Below are 11,437 nucleotides of genomic sequence, written 5' to 3' on the forward strand. Positions count from 1 at the left end.
CCACTTGGATAGGTAATTTGGAATGTTGGGGGTTGGTTAGGCACCGTCAGTTGGTCCACCGAAGGCCGTGGGGCATCTGGTGCAGGGGGGCCTTTTACGGTAGGACCTTCTTACCAGCTCCTAGTTGCGGTTGGGGGGACCTTCTGGTTTGAGGCTGCAGGCGTCGGCTGGAGGCTTGAGGCAGGTCAGGGATTGCCGGATCTTGGGTTAGGATTGCCGGTGAGACCTCCTCTTGGTGTTGGGTCACTCAAACTCGGGCTGTGGGCTTCTGGTGCAGAGTGGTGCAAACTCACAGATCCTTGCAGAGCTGGAGTCTGTTGTTGAACAAATCCGGTGTTCACGGTTGACAGTGTCTTTGGGATTGAAGGCAGGCAAGTTCTCTGGATTTCTCTTGGTTGCTGGCTGCAGGACACACTAGGATTTCGCTGGAGCAGGTTTGAGTTGGGGGACAGGTCGATAGGGCTTGGGCCAAGTCGGTGTGTGTCCTCTTGTTTGCTTCGGCACAGCTGTTCGGTCCTTCTTCTTTTCTTGCTCTGGTTTCTTGTCTGTCTCCTTGGTTTAGGGCTGTCCCCTGAATACTGTATTGAGGGGGTGTTTTAGGGGTCTTGAGGTCAGTAGCCAATGGGCTACTGACCTTGGCGTGACTACACCCTTGGTGTGCTCCCCCCACGTGGGGGAGTGAGCACAAACCTTAATCCTGATTGGGGAGTGCCTGCCATCTGCAAGGTGGCGGACACTGAAGAGTGGGCTTCACCTTGCCTCCCCCACCTGAGGGGTGAGGTTGGCAGAGGTGGCACACCTTCTGAGCTGGCTAGTTTTTCATGCCTGTCTTCCTGCCGAAAAGGAGGGGAGACAGGAAGGGGGCCTGCTCCTGATAGAGGAAGAGGCTGGGGTTCGCTTTACAAAGGCTGCCATGCCAATGACGCTCGCCTGACACAGCTGGCTATTCCTGGCCTGGTGGAGGTGTGAACACCACCGCCCAGGAAAGGCTTTGTTCTCGGGCTCAGGGTGCAAATGCTCCCACCTTAGGGGTCCAGAAACATGTCTTGTGGTGGCAGGCTGGTGTGTACCAGTCAGAGAACCTACCAAAGGCTGGTCGTTTTTCAGGAGGCATCTCTAAGATGCCCTTTGGGTGCATTTTTCATTAAATATCACACTGGCATCAGTGTGGGTTTAATGTGCTGAGAAGCCTGATACCAAACTTCTCAGTTTTCAGTGTTGCCATGATGGTGCTGTGGAGTTCGTAATGACAAACTCCCAGACCATATACTCTTAAGAGCATTACTGCACTTACAATATCTAAGAAAGGACTTCAACACTGTAGGGGTATAGGGCTCATGCACCTGTACCCTCACCATTGGTATAGGGCCCCCAGCTAGAGGGGTGGCTTACCTATGCCAGGGCAGTGGGTTGTAGGCATGGCACACAGGGATGTGTGCATGTCGACTCTTCGCTTTGTTCTGTACCAAAACATGCAGCCTGCAAAGGCAGTGTGTGAGTGTCAGGGTACAGGGCTTCTAAGGGTTGCACAAGAAGTGTTGCAGCCCTTAAAGGCCTTCCCTGGTCACAGTGCCCTTGGTACCCATGGTACCGTTTGCAAGGGACTGACATGTGGCCAGAGAGGTGCCAATTGGGGGTATAAGGTACAATTTTGGGAAAGAACACAGGCTCTGGGAGCCTGATAGGCAGGGACCCAGGACACATCAAGGCAAAGTGCATAAGTAGTCCCGCAAAAAGTTGTGGGGAGGTTCCTGCAATAGAAACCCAGCTTCCTACACATATCTAGTCTGTTCCGAATACACCAGCATGCTTTCTAACTGAGTAGTGATGTCGCTCAAGGCCACCACCATAGTATTGGACATGATTTGCAACTTACATTGGAAATATTCTCTAGATTTCTTACCCCTGGCCATGGCTGTACCACCCAGTGTAAACACGGAGAAGAAGATGTATCCAAATCCATTACCCCTTCACAGAATTCTTTTGTTACTGTTCTTTTTACCCATCTTGTTTTGGGTCGAGCATATTTACATGGAACACCCAAAGGCAGTACTATCCCAAGAGCCACATCATCGGTACCATTATAGACATTGAAATAAGTCCCTTTAGACAGAAAGAAAACCCCCTGGTGCGCATATATCAGCACCTTATAGTTCACCGCAGAATATTTGGAGTTCATCCCGAAAGTCCTCAAACCTTTTTTTTATTCACCAAGCGGACTGTATTTTTAAACAATATTATCCCTGAACAAGTAATGGATTGGATTGGAGACTTGTTAAGCGCTCCATTACACGAAGGTGTCTTGGCGCTAATGTCCAGCTGATGAAAAGAAAACCACGATTGCTTTGTTAATGTATGATTTCTTCTATTTATCAAATAGCCATGTTTTTAGCTGTTTCCTAAATTCGAGTAGTGATTTGCAGTTTTTAGGGCGAGCAGACCTAAAAGTAGGCGGAGCCTGCTTTGTCTGCGAAGATAACTGTTGTTGGCGTGTTAGAAGGAATCTGAGACGGAGCTCACGCACGAGCGTCGCTGTCTCAGATTCCTCCGCGAGGGCGCGCACGGCACCACACACGCATGCGCATACACAGACTCAATCACACACAGTCACGCATGCGCTCACACATTCCCACACGCACACACTCACCCCCTCCCCCCTCAGGCATACACACAGGCAGGCAGGCACGCGCACACACACACGCACCCCCCTCCCCCACCACCACCACCACTCCTCACGGGGCTCACACGCACACACACGCACGCGCGCGCACACACACATATACACATATCCCCCCTCCACTCACCGTGCTCGAGTCGCCTCGCTGAGCTCCTTTTCTCCAAACGCGGGGCACTTCTGTGGATCTTCACGCTACCTCGGCGCTCTCCCTCCATGATGGGAGCCCGTATCAACGCGCAACACCGGCCTCTTCCGGCCGCGTCACAGGCCCCGCCCATGTCACGGGCAAGGATGCCTGACTTCCTGGTTTTTATACAGTGCGCTTCCCAGCAGTGCTGTGAGGTGGCTCCTATCAGCATTATGTAGTCACGGCTGCCATTTTGTAATGAGCCGACTGATCACAATTTAAACACACCTCACTAAATCTTTATATGTGAAAGAATACGTAGCTATCAAAATTAAGTGGAAAAAATATAGTCATAAAAAATGCTTGTTAGATATTTCACCCCTTAAACAGAGTACAAAAATGCAAATCAGTGTATTTTTATTTTTCCTTATCCAAGAATTTACAGCGCACCATTGAAGCGGTTTTGATAGAGATTGTAGAAGTTTACATGGACCGAAATGTGAGTGTAGAAATGTGCCTATGCGACCCCAAAACACCCTGAGCCAGCAACCCTTTAGGAGCTTATCCTTGCACCCCCCCTCCCGCTCATCCCTGCACCCCGGCCCCCCATTACTCCCCTACCCCATAAAGCTCCTCTCTCCAAGGACTGTCCATGTTCTGTGTAACCCCGCCCTTGGGACATGCTCGCCTTTAAAGGCACAGAGGGCGCTGCGACCACCTCGGGGGTACCAAAGGGCGGGTCCCAGGGTCCCTGGGCGCAGCATGTGTTTAAAGCCCCTTGTACCTGCGCCCGATAATAATGTCCGTGACCATGTCTTTTTGGTTCTCCTTTGAAAGGGAATCAGTTTCTCTAGGCCAGCCAGATCCACCCCAACGGAAAGGGCTATTATTACATAGGAGCCTTACGAACGTTTTCAAGGAGCTACGTCCTGCGGCGCCTCCTGTGGTGCCCTGCGGTCGGCTCAGTGTAAACCTCTTGTTGTGACTCGTGTTTTCATGCTGACACTTTTTCATCCGAAACATTGCTGTCCAGGAACTGATTTTTCCAAGTTCCATCACCGCAGTCATATCCGGGTAAGAAAAGGTTATTTGAGTACAGTAAATAACCCTTTTTCCAACCCAAATTATCATTTTGGTGGACTTGTGAATATTGCCCATCATTTTCTGAATCATAATTGGTCAAATATAAAGGGAGTGTGGCTGGGACGGGCTTTTTTACACTTTTTATCTTGTTTTTCTTTTTTTCCCCTGTAAATCTAGCTGTTTTATTGCTCCGTAATCGGGGGTGCTGTCATTAAAAAATAAGGGCTCGGAGAACCTTCGAGCCGCTTAACTCCTACGTTTGCTCCTGTCTTCAAGACGCTTGCGCGTGTTTCTGTGTTTGTGTGTGCGCGCTCTCTGTAGTGCCACCTGTGATTCGGCGAACTGCCTTTCTCTCTACCGAAGTATTGGTATTAAATTACCTCTTCACCTCCCATAGCATGACCCTCACCAGGTTACAAACTTCACCTTTGAGAAGATACCAGTGTAAAACCATGAACATAATCCTGTTCATCAGAGGATGAGCCGTATTCAATATTTAAGAAAATGTACAAAGAAGCCGCAGTGATTAAATCGAGAGCGGGAGCCGTGAAACAACATATTCGGTTTAGAAAAGGTTATTTGAGTACAGTAAACCTCTGACAGGTAGCTAACTATTATAGAGAGGGACCGCGCAGAGATGCCGAACAACTGCGCCACTGCCCCTCTGATTCTGTATGAGGGCCTGCTAGCGTCAAAAACCAAACCTCATATTGATTTAAAGATCAAACAACTTTATATATGTTTTTGTACTGTTGCTTGTGCATTTTTCAGCATTGTGTTTTGTATTCCGGGCTTTGTGCTTTAATCATGCGCTTTTGCAAAGAACTAAGCCGCAAGCCACTGGCACCCCTTCTCTGCTTTGGAATCCGTGCGGCTAACTTTAAGGGTCCCAGTTGTAATGTTAAAAAAAAAAGAAAAACAAGCATTTGCAATGCAATAGGTCTCGCATTTACGCGGGTTTGAGCTATTGACATTGCAAATAACAATGCCTTTTTTATATTTGTATTCGTTTTAAAAACATAAATTAAAGGCATTGTCATTTACAATGCCAATAGCTTTAACTCGTGTAACTGCGAGACCTATTGCATTGCAAATGCTTGTTTAGTTGTAGCGGCAGGGAGTTCCGAATTCTCGTTGCCCCTAATATGAAACTCCTGCCTCCCCAACGGACCTGCCTGTGTCTTGGAGTGCTCAGTAAAAGTACCTGGAAGGATCTCAAGTTTCTGGCAGGGGTGTATTTTTTTAATTCGGTTCTCAAATAAGTGGTGTGGCTCACTGGTTAGAGGCGGCAGACCCGTAAGCAGAGACGGCCCGGGACCAGGGTTCGATTCCTGACGCGGCAGGGTCGTGGACCATGGTCAGCGGGCTCGATAATTCTCGCCTCGGTGCCTACTCCAGTCAGGGACAACACTCGGCAACTCTGGGCATTAGCTTGCCTCATCTTCACAACGGCCCCCCCAGACCGCCGGGGATGCTTGGTCGCACCTTAGGGATACCCATTAGGGACCATCTCTCAGGGTGAGACGGGACGGGTTCCCCAGCGGTCGAAGCGTGGAGATACTCCTCCGGGAGTCGATTCCTAGCGCTATATAAACCCACAATTAAAGAAGAATGAGAAGAAAGAAGACCTGCTGTGCAGCTGCTAACAAGAGGACGACACCAAGTGACTTGGCACCAGCCCTACCGGCCTGTTGATCCTTGAACCTGCTCCAGCTAAATCCTGGCGTCTTCTGTGGTCAGCAACCTCGGAAACCCCAGATGACCCGACTGCCTTGCTCATCTAAAGACTGGGACTCCCACGAGCAGTGGTTCTGCTCAAACAGCAACAAGTCAAGGTTCTGGGGGAAGATTCAGGGGTCTCCCAGGGTCAGGTAAGTACAGTTGTTACACCCTCAGCGGCAAAGGGGCAGCCGGGTGCAGAGTGAGTAGGCCCTATGGTATCCTAGGGAGGATGGGGGCCTTTGGTTGGTGGCTGCAGGCAGGCAGACCACGCGGCTGTGGGTACTGTGAGGCTGCAGACGTCCTCTGATTCGTCGAGGAGGGTCCTTGGGTGCTGGATTATTGGTAACAGTCACCGGGGGGACGTCCTCAGGGTCTTTGCGCACTCAGGCACCGGCCGGGCTCGGCGGGTGCAGAGTGTGCAGGATTCGCAGTTCCTAGCTGGCACCAGGGGTTGTTGCTGTTTGACCAGAACTACTGCTCGTGGGAGTCCCAGTCTTTAGTTAAGCAAGGCAGTCAAGTCCTCTGGGATTTTTGAGGTTGCTGACCACAGGAGACGCTTGGTTTTAGCTGAAGCAGGTTCAAGGATCAACAGGCCAGTAGGGCTGGGGCCAAGTCAGTTGGTGTCCTCCTCTTGTTTCTTAGGGAGTGTTCGTGCAGATAACAATTGCAAAATTAGATGTCCATGTTGTATCTTAGTGCCATGGGAAGTAAGGAACCCTCTCTCTGCCCACAACCACCCAAAGTTATGTGCAACCCCAAATGCACACTGTAAATATTGACAACCAATCCTCCACTCAATTCACAAGCTTGTATAAGGGCAACGAGTTCTTCCGCCTGGGCTGACTGATATGGGACTCGTGATATCTCTACCACTGTATGCAATGTAGCAATAGTATAAGCTGTAGTGGTGGTGCCATCTGGTAATTTAAAACAAGAGCCATCAACATATAGTTCTCCCTGGGGGTCAGATAAGGGAACATCAGTCAAGTCTACTTGTCCTTTCGTCTCTTGCTCTATTCGGAAAATACAGTCATGCTTATCAACTGGATCATTCTCAGAAGGGAGGGGTAGTAAAGTGGCTGGATTCAGAGTGGCCCATCTTTTGATCGTGATATGCTTAGCAAACAATGTCAATTCATAGCCAGTAAGAAGTGCACTGGTGAGGTGCTGTGTACTTGTTTCATTCAAAAGTGTATCCACAGCATGAGACCATACTGTGAGGTCAGTATCGAGTACAAGTCCAGCCGATTGTCTAATTGAAGTGCCCGCAACCGCTCACAGACGGCTCGGGAGGGCCCTTGCGACAGGATAAAGCACAGCAGAAAAATAAGTGCAAGGTCTCTGTCTATCACCACATTTTTGAGTTAAGACAGAAAGACCACACCCAGCCATCTCGTGGACATACAACACAAACAGTTTCCTATAATCAGGTGTGCCTAGCACTGGAGCAGAACAAAGCTCAGTTTTTAATTGTTCAAAGGATTGCTGACAATCTGGCGACCAAGGCAAAGGCTCATGCACTGCTTTTGTCGTTAGTGCAAGCAAAGGTTTGATTAGTAACGGATAATTAGGGATCCACTGACAACACTAGGGAGTGATGCCTATAAAAGCATGCACGTCTTTTTGAGTTTGTGGAAGGGGCATTTTAGTGATGATACGGATGCGTTCTGGCCTTAACCTTCAACCCTCCTTCGAAAGTAGGTGACCTAAATAGGTGACCTAGTGTCTACAGTACTGAAGCTTCGAGATAGAAACCTTATGTCCATGATGTGTCAAGTGCAACATTGATTTCACTGTGCTATCCTTGCAACCTTGTTCCCTATCAGAAGCAATTAACAAATCATCCACATACTGCACCAATACATTTATTTATTTGAAAAGTTTTATAGAGCAAAAACAAGACCCAAAAGGGTATCAGAGCGCTGTACAGAGTTAGCACCAGCAAGTATACGAAACATAAACCAGGTAAGTGAAGTTACAAACTGTGGGAAAACATTCAAAATTAAAGAGTATAGTGTTTCGGAGTTGCCATATCGCGCTCATAGTAATACATCATGCAATAGAAACAACCAAAATGTGCGATGTGCCACTGTTGAGATTGGGCAAGTGCAGCATTTAAAGTTTTTATGTCCTCTTGCGAGGAGATCTTCAGGTGCCGAGATGTATTTTTTATGCCTCCGCAACATCACAAATTTTTTTCTTTCTGAGGAGAGGATTAAGGGCCAGATGTAGGAGCCCTAATACCGGTCGGTAACGGCCAAATTCGGCCGTTACCGACCGGTATTAGGGTTTTCAGATGTAGGGGGCCTATATTTTACCGATTCTGTAAATTTAACGAATCGGTAAATTTACAGAATCGGTAAAATACCGAATCGGTATATTTACCGATTCGGTAAATCCATATGTAGGTGACACTCCTAAGAGTGCCACAGGCCCTTAAGAGTCGGTATTTTAACACCCAATCCTATTGGGTGGTAAAATACCGATTCAGGTGTGCATGCACATCTGTGCATGCACACCTGTGCAATGTGACACACAGACATGCCCTTAGGGCATGTATGTGTGCCACATTGCACACAAGCCTGTATTTGGGGTGCTAGAGGGTGTCAAAGTGACACCCCCTGCACCCTTGCAGGATTCGGTATTTACCGATTCGATAAATACCGAATCGGTATTGCCCATTGATTCCTATGGGCTTCAAGGCCCATAGGAATCAATGGGCAATAACGATTCGGTATTTACCGAATCCGTAAATACCGAATGTTAACGATTCGGTAAATCAAAATTAAGAATTAGCTACATCTCCCTCCTTCTAATTTACCGATTCATAAATACCGAATCGGTAAAATTCGGTATTTATGAGTCGGTAAATTAGAGTTACGTACATCTGGCCCTATATGTCATGTTTGTTACGTCTGTTTACACTCTTAAGATTTTCAGCGTTTTTTTTTTAGATCAAACAAACCGGAGATCATTGGTTTTTGGTCGCGACTCTGTTTTAAAAGTGGAATTGATCACCACTAGGAACAGCTTCAGTTAGAGGTAAAATTCCGTATTTATGAGTCGGTAAATTAGAGTTACGTACATCTGGCCCTATATGTCATGTTTGTTACGTCTGTTTACACTCTTAAGATTTTCAGCGTTTTTTTTAGATCAAACTAACCGGAGATCATTGGTTTTTGGTCGCGACTCTGTTTTAAAAGTGGAATTGATCACCACTAGGAACAGCTTCAGTTAGAGGTAAAATTCCGTATTTATGAGTCGGTAAATTAGAGTTACGTACATCTGGCCCTATATGTCATGTTTGTTACGTCTGTTTACACTCTTAAGATTTTCAGTGTTTTTTTTTTTTTTAGATCAAACTAACCGGAGATCATTGGTTTTTGGTCACGACTCTGTTTTAAAAGTGGAATTGATCACCACTAGGAACAGCTTCAGTTAGAGGCTGAGGGTATGTTTGAGAGGCTGTGGTCGCTGTTGGTCCACAGAAGCTCTTTTTCATGCAGACGCTGGGTATCTCATGCAATGTATATGGGCACATTGGCTTTGAGCTTAGCAGGGCAGTTGCATGGTTGTAGATTCTCTCCTCTTTCGGTGAATAAGGCAGCTTGGGCAGCATATTCAGTGGGCATCTTAGTGGTGCTACTGCAAAGGGGGAACGTTTTTGGCGCTTTAGAAAATGGGATAAATTACTTCTGGCTGCAAGGAGCATTGATGGAGGCCAAACTACCAAAGGGTGAGCATGGGAATAATTTATTGAAACCTGTACTGAGCCCTAGACTGTGTTAGTGGCTTTATTGCCAGTGGTGGATGCATATTTATCACTACTAATAACCCACTTTCCCTCTGTATTTATCCATATTACTTTTTTCTAATTGTATCTGTATTTATCTATACTTATTTTGGGTTTTGTGAATCCATTAAGCTGAAACTAGTATATCTCCACATTTATTTAACCAATAAGTGTGCACTTATGTTTGAATACCTGACAGGTTTCAATGATATGAAGACCCACAGATAGTAATTCAGTGAACTTATATGAAAATATACATTTTAGTATTATCCTTGTGCATATCTACTGCTGTTTAAGCCTCTTTAGAAATACATCCAGTTACCTGTCATTCTGCACAGCCGTTGGCCTGGCATTCATGACTGACACCAATTTCAGTATTTTATTCAGACCTGAAATTCAATGGTTTTCTGTCTGTATTTATCTAAACAAAATCAGTAAAAGAGAAAACAAGCTCGCTGTATGTACTATATGCTGCCTATTTACAGAGGCTTCCAGGCAATCCTATTCATCTATTCGTCTGTTGCCATTCACATGTTTCTTCCTGCCCCTGTAGCTCACAGCATGGGGCACTGGGTCAGCCCTGTTCAGCCATTGACTAACTCCAGCACGCGTGGCGGGGCTCTGCCCTTGAATGCCAGGAACTGCCATGGCAATGTGTGCTTTTTGAGTTCAAAATACTTTTCTTTTCACCAGTGTGTGTGTGTACATGTGAGTGTTTTAATGTATTTATGTATCTGTTGGACTGTCTAGGGTCTAGCTGCCTCCCCAATCGGTTTTCCAGAAGCCATGCCAAATCAAGCTTTGACAAAGCCAGAAGGCCTTTGACCAACCCTAGAAATTTTGACTTTTCCAAACCATTAACAAAATCTTGCAATGTTTGTACCTGTGTGTTAAGACGATCATTAGAAGTGTGAGCAAAAGACCCAGTCTCTGCCAGTTTTGGACTGACTGGTGTCTTGAAGAGCAGGAGCAGGGCTTTTTTACCACCTTAGAGAGATGTAATTGGTTGCTTGTCACAGTAACTTTTTACTATTTCCTAATTTGTTTATTGAAACTTTTAAAATGGGCAAATATTTATACTTATTTGGATACAGCGCAATCAAGTCCACATTTCATGTCAAAATTGTCAGCAATTTAAATTTACATCTCAGCGCAGTTTCAGTTTCATAAATCTTTATTTCGGTAAAATTAACCATAAAAGACCTCACAGAATAAAACACACAATGAAACATTAAGAACCGATATAAAGCATGAATTACATAATACATGGTACATCACTAACTGATCAATAAAAATATTAATAGTAATACAAATAATAATAGACTGTCAGACTAGCTAATGCTAAGTCTAATTAGCCAGGACCAGCCTAGAAATGTGGCTACTGCTATGACCGCCGGGAGGGATGTTACCATCCCTAACAGCCTTAGAGCTGCCACTGCCCCTCTCGTCTTAAACTTCTGGCAAATCGGTTTTAGCCATTTTTTTCCGTGGGCCAACATATGCAGGGCATGCGAAAAAAAGATGACTCAGTTTCCTTCTGGTCTTGACACCATGGGCATAAATCCCCTGCACCCCCTTTACATTTGTGGGTAAACGACCTCAAGGGTAGCGTTCCTGCTCTGAATTGATGGAAGAGTTTTCTGTCAGTGCTCTTTGAAATGGCATCCCAGTAGTTCTCCAAGCTTGTATCTACTTTATGGCTCAAAAATCTACCGGAGATGGTTATTGAACTGTGTTCCATAATCAGTCTATGTCTATAAGCCGCCCAAAACTGGTCTTTAAGATCCTTTTTTCCGGGGAACACACTGGACCATAGCTGAATAAGGCCCAAATCTGACAGGATGGATTTGATCGCTTTAAACCAAGGGAGATTACCACTACCCACTATTCGTCTGAGGTCTTCTATGCTCTCAGCAAAGGAGGCCAATTCAGGAGTTACCCACATTTCCTCCAAAATTGGATGATTCTCAATTTGGCTAGTTCCCCTATTGGATAACAACCCAAGTCCAACATTAGAGGGAGCACGGGGGTCGAT

The 11,437-nt window shown here is 46.2% G+C and overlaps 1 protein-coding gene across 1 annotated transcript in view; it reads left to right on the top strand.

Moving 5' to 3' along the window:
- Nucleotides 1-9,051, top strand: part of LOC147710044 (major histocompatibility complex class I-related protein 1-like) — a 195,427-nt gene extending 186,376 nt beyond the window's left edge. Inside the window, exon 5 of the mRNA XM_086919312.1 lies at nucleotides 8,966-9,051. Within this exon, the coding sequence (XP_086775438.1) occupies nucleotides 8,966-9,051 (86 nt within the window). The remainder of the gene's footprint in view (nucleotides 1-8,965) is intronic.
- Nucleotides 9,052-11,437: the final 2,386 nt, after the last annotated feature.

The sequence above is a fragment of the Lissotriton vulgaris genome, chromosome 5 (assembly GCF_964263255.1).
Source record: "Lissotriton vulgaris chromosome 5, aLisVul1.2, whole genome shotgun sequence".
NCBI classification, from domain to species: domain Eukaryota; kingdom Metazoa; phylum Chordata; class Amphibia; order Caudata; family Salamandridae; genus Lissotriton; species Lissotriton vulgaris.